Source organism: Rissa tridactyla, chromosome 5 (genome assembly GCF_028500815.1).
Source record: "Rissa tridactyla isolate bRisTri1 chromosome 5, bRisTri1.patW.cur.20221130, whole genome shotgun sequence".
Classification (NCBI taxonomy): domain Eukaryota; kingdom Metazoa; phylum Chordata; class Aves; order Charadriiformes; family Laridae; genus Rissa; species Rissa tridactyla.
The window spans coordinates 6,475,739-6,496,684 of record NC_071470.1 but is presented as its reverse complement, the minus strand read 5'-3'; the positions used below and the strand labels follow the sequence as shown (position 1 = coordinate 6,496,684).

Genomic DNA, 20,946 nt, shown 5'->3' with positions numbered 1-20,946 from the left:
AAGAGCAGGAAGAATAACAAGAGTGAGTGTCACATGGTAATGCTTTATCCCCACATTGAAAAATGAGATATTTGGGTACTGTGTCCCGATATGTGCCTATAAAAGCATGAACTGAGCAAGGGGTAATGAAATAGCATGATTAGTGATTAACATATTTAACCAAAAGATTTAGTATTTTACCCCATCGGTAAAAATATATTATCTGTAATTCCTGGAGAAAACTGAGAGGGGGAAATCAGTCCTCTGATTACTAAAGTTAAATCTGGTAACTGTAAATTTGGCTCTTACAGAAATGAATGCTACTTGCAGGCAGAAAATACACTCTTTATCACTTCTAATAGCTACCAGTTGTATGGTTACATGGATAACAATTTCTGTAGTGGAAACCATATACTGTAGAGGTACTGGTTAGATGAATTCTTATCTAAATAATAGTAACAATCTTGGGAAATACTAGTTTTAAAAAATTGCTTATAACAAAGTTTTATTTCAATAATGTTGGCACAGGTTTGTGATTGTAGAATTTTGCAGTGATTTTATTATCGACTCGTTAATGTCTTCTCTTAGCAGCTGCTATTTAGCCAGTGATCAAGGTACAATTAACGAAACTTCCAACATGCCCTTTGTATTTGATCAACGTTTTTTTTTTTTAAATCTTGTCTATAATTTACTGCGTTTCTTCGTTATTTTCTTGACCACTATTGCAAATATCTGGAACTCCTCTGGTTAAACAATCTCTCTTGGTTTGGCTCCTAACTTAACTTGTCCTAGATCTCCTAATTTAACATTGTTTGCTGTAGTATTTTTTACTCTGCCTTAGTATATGTGCTATCACAGTACATAAGGACCTCTAATCAAGGACCAGCATCCCATTATTCTGTAACACATACAGAGACAGATCTAAATTAGTCACCTTTCCCAAGGGTTTGTGATCTAAAATGAAAAAGTAACAGATAAAGGCAGCAACTGAAATACAAGGAATCGATTTTTATTGGTATTAGTATAAAGCAGCTTCCAGCCATTGAGGAAGAGCTACATCTTAGCAGAGACTGGGATCCTGTCCTGGTATGTCTGTGGAAAGAGCTGAGTGGACACTGTCCCTCTCCAAAAGTGATGAAGGAGGGTAAGAGAAAGCTGAACCGACAAAGGTGAAATGATCACTCGAAAATCAATGGCAGAGCCAGGTGTAGAAACCACATGTTAATGCCCTATTACAGGGGATAATCTGTATACCATATGGCACCTGGCCTAAAGAAGCCTTGGAGCATGTAAGACTGCATGAAAAAATAGTTCAGTTCTGTCCTTGAAATGTCACTGAAAAGTTAAAGTGACAGGGAAATGGTTAAAATTGGTAAAAATAAGTGAGTCCAATGTTGATTCTTTTAGGTATGTGAGTAGAATTGATTGGCATGTGAAGCCATGAGAATGGCTGTGAGTTTGATAGGTTTAATAGTGCACCTGTTTCACAAAACCTCCTCCACGAACAGATCTTAACTTGCAGCAAATGGGAATGTAAATATCCTTTGTTTTCCTGATCATCTTGCTTAGTGGATCATTGGACAGTCCTGAGAAGATGGAACCTTTTCCCATGGGAGACAAGATTTGATAACCATCACTCAAGAGCCTGATAGTCTCTGTGCAGGCGAATTCCACTTCCCTTTCAAAGCCTGATTATTTTTTTCCCCAAGGTCTTCAAGTTTTCCAGGTTATCTTGGTGACTTCTGCTCCATGATCAGAAACAAGAATGCTAGAAGAGTCTACCTTTGGAATTAAAATTGCCAGATAACTGGCTATCAGTAATAGAAATTTCTGCAATATATTTTTAAAAATGCATTCACAATTTAATATAATTTCACGGTGCAATTGCATGAAAGGCATATGGAAAAGAACTATTATATTTTTTCCTTCATGTTCTTAAGTGTGTTCTGAGTTGCTTTGTAGATTCACGTATGATTTGTCAGCCCCTCGGGTATCAGGCAGTATCATTCAGGTTTCTCATATGCTTGCTTTCCAGCTATTTCTGTCAAATACTGTCATTTTTTTCCCCAATTTAAAAACGATTTGTTTTCTTCCCACGTTTCTGTGAAGACTGAGCCTTTTTGTATGTCTTCTCTCCCAATTGTTCCTGTAGCACTCTGCTTAACCTTTGTGGCTTTTAATGTTACGCTGTTTCTGACTTGCTGTAGAATCAGTAAAGGATGAGCTCAGTAGCAGAAATCTTAAATGTGCTGGTGCACAAGGTGCACAATTCAGATTTGAGAGGAAGAAAGATAAGCATCCAATTTTTAAAAATTAACCAAACCCCTAGAACTTTTGAAATTCAGTTAGCAGGAATAGGTAGCTAGTATTAACAGTTCTCAATTAGGTGAGTTTAACTGTGCTCCCAGTTATAATGGTTTGTATTTCTTTCTTTGGATGTTTGTATTAGTAAGAATTACAGCGCTTTTTTGTTGTGTATAGCATTGAGAAGTGTCAGACTTCATAAGGTACGAAAGCAGCTGACAGTACGGTGCGATACTAGCATTGTAAACACTAGAAGTTGCATTATTTTGATGTGTATTATATGGAGAAGGGGAGTGAAGCTATTTGAAATTAAAATTGGTGATTGCGCCCCTTGAGCAAGGGCAAAACGTAGTGTCAGCAAAACATGCAAATGCAAGCTTGCAAAGCTGACTGCACTGTTTTTCATTTGTTGTACTGAAGTTTTCATTTCTTTAGAGAGCAGATAGTACTGTTGCTGCTAAATATCTTCTTTCCTGTGACCAGTTAAGTTCCTAATGGGACTACAGTTATGCAAAGCAATACTAAGATTCTTCAGAAATAGCAACAAGTGCAAAGAGTTAATGAAATAAACAGCATGGTACAAGGCAGGCTTTAAAGCAGGGAGGGAAGGTAGACGTTTAGAGCGTTTGACTTTGAAGCCTCTAAATGCCGAGTCATTTAGGTATCAAGGTATCAAAGTCTTAACATTAACAGAAGCTGAAAGAACTCACTCTTCCAAAAGGCCGCTGTGGCTCTTGATGAGTCTTACTGGTTTGTATTTAAGTACAGTGCCGCCTAACTGTTACTTGATCTTTCTGTCACTAGAGTCTGATATATGTCAGTATGAAGATTGAAAGGCTGCAAGTAGTTTCTTGAGCAGCAGAACTGAAGAAAACTAATGTCTATTCAGATCAACAGTTGAATAAACCTGCCCTAGCTTTTGCTTCACAACTGTGCTCCTTAATCTGAACTAAAAATCTTCTGATCATTCCCCATTTTATTGCTCTCTGGTTCACGTCATTGTGGGTTCACAGAGTAGATGTGGAAAGGGACCTGGGGGTCCCGGTGAACAAGAAGCTTAATATGAGTGAAGACTGTGCTGCTGCGGCAAAGAAAGCCAACAGGATGCTGGGTGGCATCGACAAGGGCTTCACCAGCAGAGACAAAGACAGCGTTATCCCACTCTACTCAGCGCTGGTCAGGCCACACCTGCTGCTTCAGCATACTTACTGAGAATATATTAAGGAGTCTTATGTCACCCCACACATTGGTCTGACTCTGTTAGCCAGATGTAACATTACCTAACTGTAGTTTAGGGAAGTGTATTTTTATATTTAAGACAAAACCGGTGGAAGGAAACAGAAAAGGATTTTTCTTTCATGAATGAACACTGTTCCCACTGATGCTATTGGGAGTGGTACTGATGCATGGAAAAAAACAAACTTATCAGAAGGAATTCTGTTTAGGTGGAGATTTATGCACGTTTAGTCTCAAATTGGTAGGTATTAAATACCCAGCAGCAAGGAGCAGGAATGCATTGTTGGTCATACTGTATAATCATGGAAAAACTGATAATACTTGAAGTGTTTAAGTGACCAGTAATTTGCGAAGTCCTGGAAATGAGGAATGAAACTACATCTGGCTTATGTTCCTAATGTCTTTTGTAGTTACTGAAGGCTAACGGACACAAATTTAACGCTCAAATCATGTATTTTTCAGAAACATAGCTCTAATGATGCTTGTTGTTCATGTCTTGAGAAAGATGTAAAAATAGTTGGATAATGCCTATTCCATTTGGATCTTGTGGGAAATAAAAATGTGAGGTAAAATTTTAAAGAATGTCTAAAAAAGGTGAATACAATGCTAAATATTGTATTTACTAAAGGACAGATATTTCATCATGGTGAAATGATTGGCAGTTCCTAATCAAGCTTTTTTTCCGTCACTAGTTTCTACATTTCCAAAGAGCCTGTCACTAGTTTCTACATTTTCCATCTAGAAAGCTGGTGTTATTGCTAGTGCTACACAGTTCCCTGTTCCACTAGGGTGAAAATTGGGCAGGTCGTGTACACCGGAGTACTAAGCTAGGGGACACAATGAACACCATCATCTTCTGGGGTTCCAGATGCTGAAATCTCTTCCCAAGCAGAACGGCCTTGCTACCCATCCCCATGTGGAGTAATATGGAAATGAATGCCGCAGGCATCCGTCTGGCTGGGTTCTGGCTGCTTGACAGTGGCTTATATCTGCACCTGGAACATCTAAGTTTGCCCAACAAAGGAGCTTTCAGAAGGATTAAGAATACGTGTAAGTCATTTTAGGTACTCTGTCTTGAAGGTGGAGGGTTTTCTTAATTATCATAGACTCATAGAATGGTTTGGGTTGGAAGGGACCTTAAAGATCATCCAGTTCCAACCCCCCTGCCCTGGGCAGGGACACCTCCCACTAGACCAGGTTGCTCAAAGCCCCGTCCAGCCTGGCCTTGGAACACCTCCAGCCTGGTCTTGAACGCATTGTGTCCGTGGACACTAATCTGCTGCATATCTACTTCAGTGACATGCTCTCGTACAGTAATCTTAAATAATTTCCTGCCTACAGAATGAGTTAATTTGAACAAACACAGTTCCTGTAAAACAGCAGCAAAGGAGGAAGCCGAAAGCAGGGAACAAAACCTACCACCACTAAAGGCTAGAAAATTACAATTTTATATTATTAAAACCAGTAGTAGATGCCTGGGAAAAAAGGGTAAGAGATGTGAATTGCAGTCAGCAGCTAATGGGACTTTTTCTTTTCTTTCTTTATATTTAAGCAATAGAAAATAATTCAGAAAAAAAAAATCACAAACACCACAAGCACGACTGGAATTATTATTAAAATTTTCTCTAGCGGTAGAGCTTTAAGGAGTTGCAGAATATAAAAGCAGCAGTTTGTCCTCCTCCTTCCTTTTGCAGCTGTAAAAATAACCAGTAAAATGTACAGAATGTTGTCAGCTTGAACCGCTTTCTTGGTATCCTCTTATACTTGCAGTTACATTTTAGGAAAATGTTCTGATATTGAAGCGTCTGAGAGGTATTTTGAGGTGACAGCAAGTACCTATTTAGAACTAAGCGCAAAAGGTCGACTTCAGTTTGTTTTTCAGTGCATAGCTAGTCAAAAGAATACAGATCTAGTAAAAATCATGTTCCAACAGGAGAAATTCTAAGCTTCAAGAGAGACTTTTAAGTTGGTACCAATTTAAATACAAGTGTTTGGACTTTTCTACTGATGCTGTATGCAGTAGCAACGATTGCTGTAAGGAACCTTTGGTTTAGAAACATGTAGTCTTTGCTTTTCTCTCTCCTCGGATATTTAGTGAGTTTTCTCTGTTTCATGGAGAAACAGAGGGAAAGGAGGAGATAATACCAGTTTCTCTTAACCTTACATTTATTGCATTCTCAGAAAAATGACATTAGGAGAAAAGCCCAAGGTCTGGAAAGCAGTTCCTGGGTCATCGTATTTATTTGCCTGCCTTCAGCCAGCCACATTTTTCACATACACGTGTCAAGTTCAGGCTCTTAAGTTTGACCACAGCACTCACGGTAAAGGTGCTCCAGACCTTAATGACTGTCATGAACAGAAACTACCTTGTGATTTTCAACTTGCATTTAAGATAAATGAAATGGTTAATAGTAGTTCTTATACCAACGTTGTTCCTTTACTTCCTCCAGTTATGCCCAATCCTTTGATGTGTTTATAGAAAATGATCAGCCATGGACTCCTGTGATGGATTCTCCTGTACCTGATGCTCTTTGAACTCTTGCTCATGGGAACTAGAATGGCTTGTGATTTTCAAGACAAGATCTTGAATAACAATGTTAGCGTTGTTATTTGCTAGGGGAAGTAGGCTTATATGTCTTCTAAATCGTAAATTAGATATCCACCTAACTTTGTTAGTGGTACTGTAGGCAGTTGGAATATCTAATTACAACTTGGCAAACACAGCAAACATCATAAATCCAACTTCCATGTCTTTCCACATTGCTCAGAAATCACCTGTTTTCTACTAGAATATCACTCTCAACCAAAATTTCTCGACAGCTCTAGCAGGGTAACTACCCATCCCCTTCCTACCTCCGACAGAATCTCTGCAAACGCAGATCTCCTCACCCTCTCCCGGTCAGTTGAACCAACTCATGCTTTTTGCAGCCCAGACGTTGTCCCCTAGTATTTTGTGTCTCCCGGGATGATTCAATAAACAGAGGTATTGTGTGGACAGATTTCCCTGATCGTGCACATATTACTGCTGACTGCGATGCGACCTGTCCGTTGTGTTCGGTAGAAGTTTATGGCCATCTACAAATTATTCAGACATCCTAATTGTTTAATGACCTGATCACTATATTTCCAGATGTTACATTTCCATAAGTAACACATGTGCGATGACCTGCACTTAACATGAGGATGTCTTCACAATCATGTCAGCAAAATTTAAGTCAGAATTACAGAAACTGTGATGGCAGTTGTCTGCCTGTGTTTTGTTCTTTGATTGTCCGTCTGAAAACACTTCAATTAGAACTGGAGTATTTAGCTCCTTATAGGGGAAGGCAATGTGATCTGGGACAAACGCTATTTATGCTTATATTTAACATTAAGCATAGAAATAGATCTGTGGGGTGCCCATAAACATATGCTTAAGCATATGCTCAGTGTATGCCTTGCTGGGTTGGGTCTTCGTACAGGGTCCCTGACACGTTGTTGCCTTGTTGTTGCATGTTAATGAAATTGAAACAGGGGACATTCTCAATTTTTTATTATAAGCACCATCTACCTACGCTCCATCAAATGTTTTTTCATAGGAACAATACATTTGCATATACGCCTTCCTTCAGCTTAGGGGCTCCGCAGGAGAGACTTCTGCTCCCAAGGAAGCTTTGGAAGTTGATTATTCACGTGAGTCGCTGTTGCCACACTCTAAACATTTTGCGGTCTGTCGAGCTCTCCTTGCTTTCTCATTGCCATGGGCATCCTGCTATGGCTAAACATCTGAAACAACAACTTTTAAAAACTGGAAGAAATAAAATAGTCAGCTTCACTATTTTCCAGAACTAATGTGTCATACTTTTTCTTTCCTTCCTTCACTGAATGTATGAGTTGGCATATAAAGTATGTTGCAGAGATCAGGAATGCTCTCCAGACTCTTAATGATTTGGGTTAAAAGAATTTATGACTACATGCAAATTAGGGTATAGAATCCTGCCTGGTAATAAATACCTGCTTGTAGATCACTTGCCATGTTTAAGCTGACTGAATACACAATCGTTGGAGTAAAGTCACAGACTGATTTGGCTCCTTAATTTTGCAGATATTTTCTCGTGTAGGTTACTGTCTCTAGCTCAAACTGTGAGACTGGCAAACAACATCAATGCAAGTCTGACGCTTCTCATGCAAACCTGGAAAGCTCCTGTCCTCTCCAAATATCTGGGCACTGCTGTCTACCTAAGAAAATTAAAATCTATCATTTTCCAGATCTCACACACGTCTATCCTGCTGTTGATCCATCTGCGCTCTGTATTGCAAGCCAATAGCTCCTCTCACTGAAGGTCCTTGGGGTAGAATTCATTACAAAAGATGGTAACTATAAAGAGCACATACTAGAATTAGCTTTAAAATTAATATAAATACTGTATCAGAAAATTACATTTTAAAGCTACTTTTTTATAATATATTTTGTGAAAATGGCAAGAAGTTTATAGCAGGTAACTTAGGATCTGTTGAAAAGTCACTAGTCCGTTAACACTGTCTGGTTGATCTCTGTCATCTTATAAAAGTTGTCTTGGATACCTTGAGGGAAAACGTGTAGTTCGTTCAAGTCAATTGAACTCAGAATTTACGCTACAGTACTCAGCACCAAGAATGCCTGTAATATAACTGTAGGGGCTGCTGTTGGGGGGGGAAGGGGGGCTGTAATAATAACTATTTTCTCTTTGAGCCTCTTTCATACGCTGACCGTATTAAGTAGAATAGGTAAAAGATATTTTCAGACTCAATCTGTGTGGAAACTGCTGGCTTGTTTTACAACAGCAATAGAGTCTGTATGCTCTGATTCAAAACATAGCCGATAAGGGAACTTACCATCTTGTTCTTCGAGAGCCTTTCAAAACCTGGGTAAGCAAGCAGGCAACTACCATTCTGGAGTTTGCCCTCTTGGCTAGCTACGCAAAGGGGTCTAGACTCCATGGCTACAGAGCAGGAGGCAGAAGGACCCTCAAAGTTATCCATGAGCTTGGATGCCTTTGATCTGATACTCCTATGTGACATTTAGGAATTTGCAATATATTAATTTATTAATAAGGCTGTGACAAAAATTTTTGGAGTTTCTAGATGTGCTTAAAAAAAAAAATCTCCTTATTTCCTTTCCTTTATCCCCCAGTTCTTTCCAGAATTTTACATGGAGAGGATATTCTAACTTCTGATGGTCGCTATCCTTAGGTAGTTATGGATTATGATTCTTAACAATGATTATCCTAATTCTTTGAATTAGGTGCAAGCAGATAATAGCATGTTATTACTCATTTACGCTTTGATTCACAAAGCACTTAGGTTTATTTAGTTGATGTTTGGTTGGATGTTAGAGCTCCTGCCTTATGGCTGTAGGTGCTCTAACATCTGATCAATAATGGAGCTAAACCTCTGACAGTAAAGACACGTCTTGTATTCATGAATAAACTGAGGGCGGGGAAACCTTTCTTGACTTCTCACTAACCCTTTTTATAGCTCCATATCAATGTGGAACAGAAGGGGTGACAGCATGGCTCCCTGCAGCCCCCCACACTTCAGAACTTATCAGGAACAGAAGAAGTGATTGCAACTAGCTATCAGGGTCTCTTGGAGAAAATAGAGCAGGTGTCGATGAGATTCCCACAAGGCTTTTCCATAGTCTCTCTCCGTGCAAAGTATTGCTGAGCTGAGGTAATCTTTTTAGCATTATCAAGAAATATTGGGAGTTATCAAGAAATAACACAGCAATATATATTCCGTATTTAGTGAAACTGTAGCAATGGTAACTGCAGGTGTATTCAACCTGACAGACCCATTTTTGTGCATTAGCGCAGTCATTCAGTTCCTACTGCCTTACCTCTGCCAGATGAAGCCAACCATAGAAGAATGCCCTGCAGACTGATCCTGGATCTCCCTCGGTAAAAGTTAGGCACGCTACTCTGGTTAAACTTGGTGGTCTTTTACTTCACCATCTCAGACCAGGTGTGAGCTTAATAGTAAACCTGCCTGATGTAGGTAACTGAAGAGCAGTCTCTGATTTTGCAAACTCATGCCTTCCAGTAGCGCTTTGTGTCTGCACGATAATTACAGGCATTCCTTCCATCACAGCATTCGCTATCGAGTAGCTGAGTATTTTAGCTGATCGTTGTGCACCTTTTTGGTAGTGAAGAGTGTCCGATGCTTCCAGTGGAACATTCATCTCACCTCTACCAAGGGTCTTCATCTCTCCAAGGCCAGGCTGGACGGGGCTTTGAGCAACCTGGTCTGGTGGGAGGTGTCCCTGCCCAGGGCAGGGAGTTGGAACTAGGTGATCTTTAAGGTCCCTTCCAACCCAAACCATTCTATGATTAGGGCTTCTTACAAACCCATTCACAAAGAACAATTTTCAAGAGGTGCTGAAGTAAGAACAGAAGTACAAAGCAAACAAAGCCCTTTGCTCCCGCATTTCCCCCCATCCCCGCCTTTCTTGAAATAAGGATCTTAAAGACTGCTTGAAACAACGCTGAGTAAAATTCTTTCAGGCATATGGCTGTTAAGTTCATTGCATTTGTTTGGATCCTGCTGCCAATACCATGAAGTGTTTGAATGCTACTTCAGCTCCTTCAGAGCAGAGAGTTACAAATAATTTTAGTATTAAATGCAAGGCTTACTCTTTGCATGAGTGTGATTTATATTGCCTTACTTACATGCCTACTTTTCAGGGACGCAAGACTAATTTGTTCTTCAGCAAAATAAGATTAATGTGGAAATGTTTGTGATTTGTATGCAATCCCTCGCTAAGTGTCAGCAACACAGCCGAAGCTGTTCAGATAGAAAAACTCTTGGGAGGACAAAGCTGGAGTGCTAAAATTGAGTGTTGTCTGTTAAAACAGGAGTACGAGTTAAGCATGCTTTATGTAAATATATCAAAGCCACCTGCTAGAAGTCGTTTTGGCTCTGCAGTGTTCCGAGAGTGCTGTAGTTGTTGGGTCTGAAAATAAATATCATGTTGCATCTCGTAGCTTGCGTGTGGTACCATTGGTGGTTCAGTTCCAAGCTAAAAGAAGGCTTGAAAATGGTGTCTGCTCAAGCAGCCTGAAGACACTGCAGGAATTTGAGGTTTTAAGAATATTCTGTAGCTGTTATAGAAATCCAAAATTTCAGTCCAAGACAATTTATCAAAAAATGAATAAAAGAGAATTTGCCTTAAAAAGACCTTTTAGAAATTCTCAGAGGTAGTTTGCTGATAGCTGCAGCATTAAAAGATTGTAATAAAACTTTATTCGCTGCCGCAGATCTATTTCCATAGTTCTCAAGAAGTTTAACGTGGATCTTTTTTGTCGCAAAACTGACTGCGTGATTTGTGACTCTCTGACTGCAGCAGAGTTCAGTTAATTTCTGAAAAGCAGTAAGTTTTTCATTATGAATACAAGAGAATACAGCAACATACATGTTCCCTCAGAGGTACAGTTAATTCAGGGTTCCTGTTGAGTTGAGCTGGAACTCTGTTTCGATATTTTGTTTACTTGTATTAATCAGTATCTTGAGTTTCCCATTATAAAAAGGGTCCCTCGTGCATACCTTCCAACTTACTCCAACGTAGTCGGGCAGCTTATATTTTAAATTTATTTTTTGAAGCTGTATTACATTAAAAATACTGATTTTTTTTTTTTTTTCCCTTTGGTTTATCCTGAACTTGATGTGGGAACAGTTCAGAGGGAGAATGACTTTTTTTAGCCCTCAGTATTTTGGCCTCCAGTGTGTCTGCTCACTCGGTAAAGTAAATTATAGTGGGCAGCATATACATAAGGGTACAGCTGAGAATGGCCAGAATGCCAACCTTTTCTGCATTTAACTCTCTAAAAGAGCCTGAATGGAAGAGGTATTAAAGCTCCTGATCCTAAGATAAAGCTGTGACATAAACTCAGTAGATGGAAAATATTGTCTAGTTTGTCCTGTGACAGACCAGCAGTAGGTTAAAGTCACCTGTTAATGGTAGATGTTGTGCTTTTCCTACAGCTGTAGTTTGGTTTTGTGGGGTTTTGCTATTTGTTTGTTTGTACTTACTGTATAGAGTTGGGATATCTAACTAAAGAGATTCAACCTTGACGTGATTTTGGTGCAAATTATTACCTTTAAAAAGCGCATTGATGTATAGTGATGTGATTGCCTACCTATTGACTCCATTGGGAGTTTTGAAATGGATTCCTGTGGATCAGGACACGTGCCCTGATTCTGTGCATGGCGGTACAGTCAGCAACATTAGGAGTATCAGTTTTGTCTGTAGAGACACGTTAAATCACCAGATGAAAACAGCCACGTCTTCTGCTTATAAACCATTGAAAAAAACCTGGTAACTTTGGCTGCTTAAAAAAATATTCTGAGACACCTACTCTTTATATCTTTCTGTTTGCACAAAGGAGTGAATAAAGCTTATAAGAAGCCTTTAAAAATATTTCCCAATTCCTTTACTAATTTTTATTTTATAGTTTCAAGACCAAAAGTCAGTCACTAGTTTTTTATCCCAGAGCAAATGTTTACGACAGAGATACTAAACCCTTAAAAACAGAGTCGCTTATAATGGAAGCGACAGCTCATCTTTAACTTTGGAAGGACAAGCAGTACCTACTTAATTAAAGCTGTGTTAAAATAGGACTGTCGTTTGTGTCACAGGGATTCTCCACCCCTCGGAGAAGTCCTGCTGCCATTTTGTACCACACGTTTTTGTCTTGTGCAAATTAATAGATCGTTTTATTTTCCACAGGAAATCTGAAGACTTTTATAGCAAATCCTCCAGTGTCAAAATGAACACAGGTATGCTGCTTCTGTGAGATCTTTCGTTACTCTAACGTGTTGTTTAGTAAGCGGAGAAGGTCCCAAATTTCCTTAAATTTTCATGAACAAATTGTACTTTAGTTGGTGCTGAACTCAGATTACGCAAGATATTTTACTGGTATGTCTGCTTGTGTGCGTTTGTATTCCATATATAACATTTACATACATGTTTTTCTATGTATGGGTATATATGGATACGTGAAGTATGCATGCACGTTTAGCTTCCTGTGCTTAACTATCAGTTTTGTATGTGTATGTTTTATGGGCAAATATGTAGTATGAGGACATAACGGCTATGGAAAAGTGGTGTGAAAGCATCACATTTTCCTAGGAGAGTGCACATGCTTTAAAAATGGTTTGTTTTCATTCTCATTAAATTAAGGGGCATATAAATACTACCCTGTATTATTAGCTACACTTGCCTAATCAGATGAGGATAACAATTTCGTATTTGGAGGGATCTGTGTTTTCTCTCAAGTTGTGATAGATGTATTGACCCAGTGAAGCACTCTAGAGGCAGTTATCTTCCTGATCTATGACAACGTCCTAATGTTTGCTCCTGGATCATCGAACTCAATAGATAGCGCTGCTGGTTTTGCTGGAAGTGGGAAGAAGCCTCTCGAGAGCACATTGGTGAAATCCCGGCCTCACTTGTGTCAGGTGTAAATTTTCAGTTTTCAAATTTTTATACTCCGTACTCTCTGCCTGGTTTGCAGATTAACTGTGACCCACAGATAGACATCCCCATCCCTTCCAAACCGGTTGGTTTTGTCGTTGACTGTAGGGCTGCACCACGGTGACTGACATGACAGCTGGAAATAAGGAAAATGTGGGATGTGGGAACTGAGGACCTGAACTACCTTTGAAGCCAGTTCGGGTGTTTCAGCAGCACGCTCTAAATCAAAGGGATTGGCTTTGCCATGGTATCGGCTGCCATTACATAGACCACTGCGTTAATCAGCCTTCCTGGCTTCCCAGTCATTGTCTGAGATAATGGAACTCAGCAGGACCAGGTTCTTGGACCCATTTTTTAGTACAAATTTGAAATATATTGGCTCACTTGAAACCACTACATTTGTAAATATAATAAGCAGGAGAAATTAAAATTCTCAGTTGCCTTTGTGGGGTTTTTTCCCCAAAGTTTTGGTGATTCTGAATTATTTTACAGACGCTAACCAGGGTGGTGTGTTTTTAAATTATGGACATACTGTTTGAAATTTGTCCTATCCTCTTGGATTTTTAGTGAAGACGTCTTTCCTAACTATGTCAGTCTGTATAATTAAGGTAGTACTGAAATACTGGTTGCTTAATAAAACTATAATTTCAGAAGTAACCCAGCTAATCATCATACATTCAACTGTGATTACATTGTGCATTGCAGTCATATGAGTTAAAATCATATGATAGATGGCATTTTATAGCTTCTACTTTGAAAAATTTGGGTAGTTTCAGAGCAGTAAATTGCCAGTTTGTGCTACCGCAGCTCCTAAGTATGACTTTGTTCTGTGTTGTACTAAGATTTTTCGTGTAAGCTAGAAATTCTCAAGAGAAATAGACATAAGATTTAAGTAATTTATGTGGCTAAATGACTTCTATTGGGGATTGGGAGTCTTCTGATCACACAGGAGTCTTGAAAATCAACTTAAAAGACCTGAACGCACCTGAAACCCTTTCCAGTTACCTAAGGATATCATGATCGTAAGCTGAACTTTAATCACTCTGCACTTACACAGTGAAAACATTTTTCAACTTGCATACACTTGATATTAATGTGCATGTTACCAGCTTCACTAAAAGGAGGTATTGACAAAAAAATTCCTATCAGTTCTATTGATGTAGATTGTTTCTTGTAAAAAAAAAGATAAAATCTAGTGAGTGGGGTGTAAAAGTGAACATCTTGCACCTGTCTGTTGATAAAGCATCACTTTACTAAGGCAGAGATCAACTGAGGTGGTAGCTGTTCTGCACGGGTCTGCACGGTCTTCTGGTCTAGTTGTTTCCTTTTTTCTTTTTTCTTTTTTTTCCTTTTTTTTTTTTACTCTATGTTGTCTTTGAATACAAAATGAGTGCCGCAGTTCTTTTATTTTTATTTTTTTTATTATTTCATTGCTTTATAACAGGAATTTGTGCGTGACGCAATTGGAAGTTGTCAGGTACTAGTGATTTGCCACTAGTTTGTTTTAAAAATATGCATTTCTTAATTACTTCTACAGATAAATGAGCGCTCTGGTTTGATGCCCGTAACTGCTGAAGTGGCAAAGCTAGCCTCTATGCAGCTTTAAAAAGAAAAAGTAAATCTACTGCTTAGAGCGGGCTCCTCTAATCCAGCGTTCCCTGTGGCTGCAGACTTGGCAGCCCGTCTCGGCAAACCCTGCGGAAGATATTTTTGTCTACAGAGAAAATGTTTTGAAGAGCTTTGGTTTTCAATACTCTACCATATATGGGAGGGATTTTTTAGCATTTGATGTTAATTCTGTACCACATGTTAGGAAGGAATGTTCAACAGCGTAAGGCAATGAAACATGTTTGCAAAAGCAAAGAAACAGACGTAAGGTATAGGGGAGTCTTTCAGAAGGACCAAAGGTACTTTGTCTCATAGTTCTTTTGGTGTTCAAATGCTGTCATAATTTAAAAATAGTATTCTAGCAGAATGTGTGCCTTTTTAAACCCAGACTAAGCAATCATCAACAGAATAATATTTAAAACTATATATAGGGGGTTTCATCAACAAGTCTTCAAGCACTTTACAGAATTGCTGAGCATCATTAACTTGGTGAGACATTTTGAGAAACTAAGTCACAGGAAACCTGAGCTACCCATGAAGCTCACATCACATTAAAACACGGGATAAATGTGCTTATTATTCATACTATATATGTGCATGCATAGCTGATCTTGGGGGAGAGGAAATTGCATTGAGAAATAATGAATGGATACAAGTTAATACGCTAAAACAGATTCTTAGTGTCTATCTGTAAATATTTTGGCTGAGTTTCACACAGATAATTCTTGGTAAGTGCATCTAATTTTAAATTTATTAAACAAGTTAGCTGCTTGCAAGACATGAAGCACATAAAGACGAGCCAAGAGTGAAAAAGTATGCAGTTCTGGAAGACTGCAGATATTTTGTGTTTGTTAAAATTATTAATGGAAGTCATCACATGCACTAATCTCTTACATTTTGTCTGGGAGACAAGAATAGAAATTCTTGGGTCCCTGCAGAGTCCCTGAATAGATTGTGAAGCCACTTCTAGATCGTTAAAGCAAATTAGGTGGGCTTGAGTGTTGCAGGCATTCTGCAAAAAATTTCCGTCTTTAATCATTATTTGTTGTAATTTAGCAGCATCAAAGAACGAAATAATACGAGGTTCCCCAGTGTAGTCAATGATGTTGGGTTATGTGATAGAAGCTCCTCTGCACTCCCACCAAGGAGCTGGGAGGAACAGTGGCAGGAGGGGAAGCTCAAGTAATAGCCTGCCCTGCCAGGCTACTCCCAGGCCCATCACAGGAGCCATCAAAGGTCCATCTCCACAAGCCTCAAGACGCACAGGGGCAGGCAGGAACCCAAATTAAGGACTCCCAAGGAACAAAGGGAGGCACAAGAGCCTCTCTTGTCCAGGTCCCTCCCAGGACCATCCCAGGAGAGCCTCAGCCATGAAGGTAAGTTGATCCTAGCATTCAGAAGTTTGTCCCTGTATGGCCCTTGCTCTGCAAGATACCATCAGAAACGTGTCTTGCCAGATAATCCTTTCCTCCCCTTTCTCCTTCATTTTCTGCACTGCCTGCTAAGGATGCGTATTTGTCTTTTCCCGATTTGATGACAGTGTGCAGCGCTTGCAAAAGAATATCTAGACACCGACCGTGCTGAGTCCTGATTTGAGCTGGACTTGCATCTGAGGCAGCTGTTTTGATTGTGAATTATTGCCCGACTTCATCTTCTGTTACTGCCTGCAGACCTTAGCTGATTCAGGTCCCCTTTGCTTCAATATTAAAACAATACCTAGGAAAACAGGAATCTCACTCCTGAAGAATTTGTCATGTCAAAAGCATAGAGAATTGTGCATATGTGTATACGTATTTTCACACATTTCATTTTTTATATACACATACATTTTGTATAGATTGCTTCACGTATCCTCCTTTGTTCCTGGAGTAACAGCTGTGCAATATTAATTGCTTATAGTGCAAGCGGAATGAACAGATGATCATGAATTCAGCCTCCCTTACTGTTTTTGAATTCTCTGTTGTCTGGACTTCGAGCTTTTTGGTATTATTTGGACTTCAAGAGTCTGGGTGAATGGAATCAGTATTTGATGGGAGTTTGGTGGAGCTGTGAAAAAGGAATAAGCCTCTTAAAAGTTCCACTGTGTAAGGCCGTGCAGATGAGGGAAGCAGTTTGAAAACTGCCACTTTTTGAGGCAGCATGAAGATTCTTCTGACCTTCACTCAGATACGATGCCCTTGACTTAGCGGGAGCCTGGGCTGAACAAAGATGGGGAGACGGAGTCCATTGTTCATAAATACAAGCTTGCCCACACACATTTGTATTTTATTAGAAACTTTGCACAACTTGATATGCTATATTTGTGAGGTTGTGTCTTAATTGAGTGCTAATTGACTCTCATTATTTTGTGCAGATACTGAGAATGTTATTGCAGGTAGAGGCTTGCATATGGGCTTCTGTATATAGGGGTAAACGTTGTATGCATTTATCTATATAGCCAGAACATCTGTTTTAGCTGTCTCGTTTGAAGCCTTGTCAAATACTCTGCTAGATAACGGGTCCACTAAACATGAAAATCTGACTCAGTTCAGTTACATTAAAAATTAATTTGAAGCAGAATCTCTTGAAGTTACAATGATGAAATATCTGTAGTCAGTTTTCCCTTTCTCTTCCTTTCCTTCCGTTTCAGTTTGTCTGTCCTGAAATTGAGGAAGGTAGGTCTTGAAAAAATACAAATAAAGCATTGCTTTGTTTGAATAAAAAATGTGACAGTATAGCAAGTTTGCCCGTTAGCTTGTATTAATCAAATAAAGTATGCTGCCTGCCAATATTCGGGTAGGAACAGAACCTCAGTATCAGCACATCATCAAATCTCCTTAGAATTGCTTCTGCTGTGTGTCAGGGAGGGAATACAAGAATGGAAAATGTGATTTTAAATACTGTTGCCATTCCATATTTATGTTAGCAAGCTAAAACAAGTGTGCAGGTTTGATAGCCGTTGTCTTTGCTTCACACGTACGCCACCAATAATTAATTGCGGGTAACTTATTGCTTCCGACTGTTGCTGACTGAAGTCATTTGGCCTTTTGCCTTGAGGCTTGGAGTTGGCAATGAGTCTTCGGAACCGCTCACACCTGGGGCTGTGGCTCTGATGTTTGCCAACATTAACAAGTATTTAACGCGTTTAATGCATATCCTGCAAGACCTGGGGCCAGAGGGCTCTCTATTTCGGGGGAGTATTGGAATGAGCAAAGAAATACCCGGAGCTCGTTTCTCTTGCAGACGTGGGTTGAAGATGTCTCTGTGGCTCAAATTACTGCTGTCACGGGAAATGCTTTCTACTAATAGGTCTTCCTTAAGTATAATTTTATAAAACTCCCTATCATAGCACACAGATATAAAACCCTCTATCGTAGTTGTGGTTCTTCTTGACTTCAGAAGGGCCCTGTATGGAATTTCAGTAATATCAAATATGAAAATTAAAATAATTGTTAAATGGAAGAGCAGAAAAATACTCTAGTTAAATATAATCAGGAAGAATATTTATTAACTTGCTTTTACAACTGTGATAGAGTTGCTAAAAACATAATTGTGGGAAAGCTACCTTCTAATAATAACGAAGTATTTATAAAGCAGAATGACAGCTCCAAGTGAGAGAGGAGCAGAGTAAGGAAAGGAAGGAGTCATGCAAGATCCAGAATAAAAAAGGTTTTTTTTCCATTCCTGGCTGTTCGGAGTGATTTTAGATTTCTAATCATTCCCTCAGGATGTTGTTGGGTTCCAGACATGCATTTTTTTTTTCACCTTCCATTAGATAAAAAAGAAGAGGGGGGAGGGATAACAAGGATGTTCCATCAAAACAACAAAAAAATTATGCCACCCTTAGTAATTTTGTTTCTTGAGCTTAAAGGAGCCAAAAGACTGAACAAAAGCACTTTGTCAGCTGATCAAACATAAGCTTAGTTTATGAATGGTGTCTTTCTAATGCATACAATGAAATGATTTTACAGTGCAGATTATTGACATTACTCTGGAATGTGTAATCCTTCATCTTGATTACTTGTTTGTTTTTACTAATTGGCTATAATTAAGCAGTTTTTCAGGTGACAGAATGTATATATTTCCCTAGTGGATTAAGTATTAAAATATTGCTTTCTTTACTTATTTTCTGTGGGGTTTATTGTAGTTTGAAGCTCGTGAGATTTTATGTATTCTGCTAATCCGCGAAACTCGCTAATCGACACGTTGCTGCAGCAGTTCCCTAACTGCACGCTTGTTTTCCTCTACCTTTGGCGTTCCTCACCCTGCGAGACGTTGCATGTGCTTTGTCTGGGGCTGCTGTCTGTATTGTTTTGTGCTTCCAGATAGCGGTGGGTGCGCTCGCAAACGTGCTGCCATGTCTGTCACATTAACAGCTGTGAAGAGAGTTCAGAGTTCTCCAAACCTATTGGCCTCAGGTATAACCGCTAACCAGGGAGATGCTCCTCCTCAATGGCTTCTCCGTAGTCTTTTGCATTCCTGCAATATTCCTCTGCAAGGAGGAGAAGGGTAACCGTATTTTCTGTTCTGCTGACAGGTCTGTTACTTCTACAGCGCTCTTTAAAAAGTAATCTTAATTTCTCACTGCCTATGCATTAATGAAAAAAAAAAATTGGAAATTTTTGAATTTTCCTAATTGAAAATTAGGAAAAAATCAGTTATTTATAAATTAATTTTACCTTCTATCCATATTTTGAGTCTCATGCCCCCTGTTTTATTTCAAGATAACATAGCATGAAAAGTAGCTTTTGTTTATTACAAACTTTGTTTATTGCAACTTGCTTTAAAACTCATCTCAAAAGAATCTGAATGTTGTTGTAAAATGATCGTCAGAAGCCAGATTAACTTAAAAAAAACGTTTATCAAGCATGTTTTCCTGAAAATGCTTAAAACAATAAAATCGGGCAGAATATTCAGCAGACAGGCAGAATTGTTTCTTAGCAATACTCATGTCTGATTTTGCAAAATTAAATCGTAATGGGTATCAGCTGCCCAGGTTCACTGGTGAATTAAATAGTTGTAGGTGTAAATGAGTAAAGAATCTTGAGTGGTGTAGCCTAATTTACACCAATCTGGTCATGCAGCGTTCACACCAAACAGGCACAGTACAGGAAGCTGAAGAAAGACTGAGCCAGAAAATAATTGCAAGATGGAGTCTTTGTTTTGTAAATCTTTTCAAATAGAAGACTAATCCCCAGAAATAAGAACTGTTAGAATTTATGAATCAAATTGAAAATTTGCTTCCTGTTTTTTGTAAGGTCAGTGGAATGGCTATTGGGATTATTGATTGTATGTAAATTTAAGAAAACACTGGGTTCTTATTTCTTAGCAACCCTTCTAACAAATTTTTATCATTTAAGCGTGCAATACAAGCCTCTTAATGTCTTGCTTTGTTGCACTTAAAGTTAGTGATAAGGAGCGCTCTTAGTACTACAATTATTAAAAATATTTTAAATTTCTTTAGAGAAGTAATTTTAGTTTCTTTAGGAGAAAAAAAACACTAATATATCTAAAAGTAAGCTAAAACGCCACCAGAATTTCAAATCTGTTCTGTGCTGGCAGTCTGAATGTATCAGTTTCTGTGTTTTGCTTCAAAGTGATGAAGAAAGCATCACACATTCTGCCGTCAAGGGGGAGAGAAAATCCTGACAGCATCTCTAGGCATCTTGCTTGGGTTTGAATTAAACCTTTCCAGCTCATTTTAGAGGAATGATTTTTCTTTTGATATCCAGACTTCAGATGGTAGTATATCAGAGTTTTTCTGGGAAAAAAACCCACAGCAAATCCACAGTTTGTTTATTTATTATTAGCTGTCTGAAGTAGCAGTGATTAAATGACAATAACTCTCAGCGCGTTACAACCTTCTGTAGAACTTGTGCAATAAACATTGCGCAGTTGCCTATGCTCTGATAATCTGAGGTGTGCTTAGGCAACAGGAGGGAATTAGGTAACTGAACAGAAAGACTCCTACATATTTTTCAAGTTTGGTCATCACGTTTTTATTTCTAACACAAATTAATATTGGATGTTTCTTTTTCAGGATCTGATTCTCAGTCTCCAGATTCAGGTAAATAAAACACTGTGTTATTTATGCCTCAGTGTAATACTATGGAAGTGAATGAATTATAACAATCTTCCATTTATTTGATTTCGTTGCTCCATATGTCCACATTCTTTAAGGAAGGCACCACTGAAACTGTAATAATAATTGCAAGTGGCTAAGACCTCGAATTCAGGTCTCATTTGAAAGCAGTATTTCCTGTAACACAGTATATGTTGTCAGAAAATGAATTGTGTGGGAGAATACAGACTGCTAATTTGCCACCTTTCGCTTCAGTGGCACTTGCTAT

General features: G+C 38.8%; 1 protein-coding gene across 36 annotated transcripts in view; it reads left to right on the top strand.

Annotated features, from left to right (window-relative positions):
• Positions 1-20,946, top strand: part of SORBS2 (sorbin and SH3 domain containing 2) — a 243,112-nt gene that overhangs the window by 145,274 nt on the left and 76,892 nt on the right. For 27 of the 36 annotated variants that reach the window (XM_054203757.1, XM_054203748.1, XM_054203753.1 and 24 more), the window contains 3 exons: positions 12,263-12,312; positions 17,247-19,014; positions 20,637-20,663. In XM_054203757.1, coding sequence (XP_054059732.1) covers positions 18,876-19,014; positions 20,637-20,663 — 166 coding nt within the window. In that variant the 5' untranslated portion in view covers positions 12,263-12,312; positions 17,247-18,875. The other 9 variants (XM_054203755.1, XM_054203777.1, XM_054203758.1 and 6 more) reach the window with 7 other exon arrangements.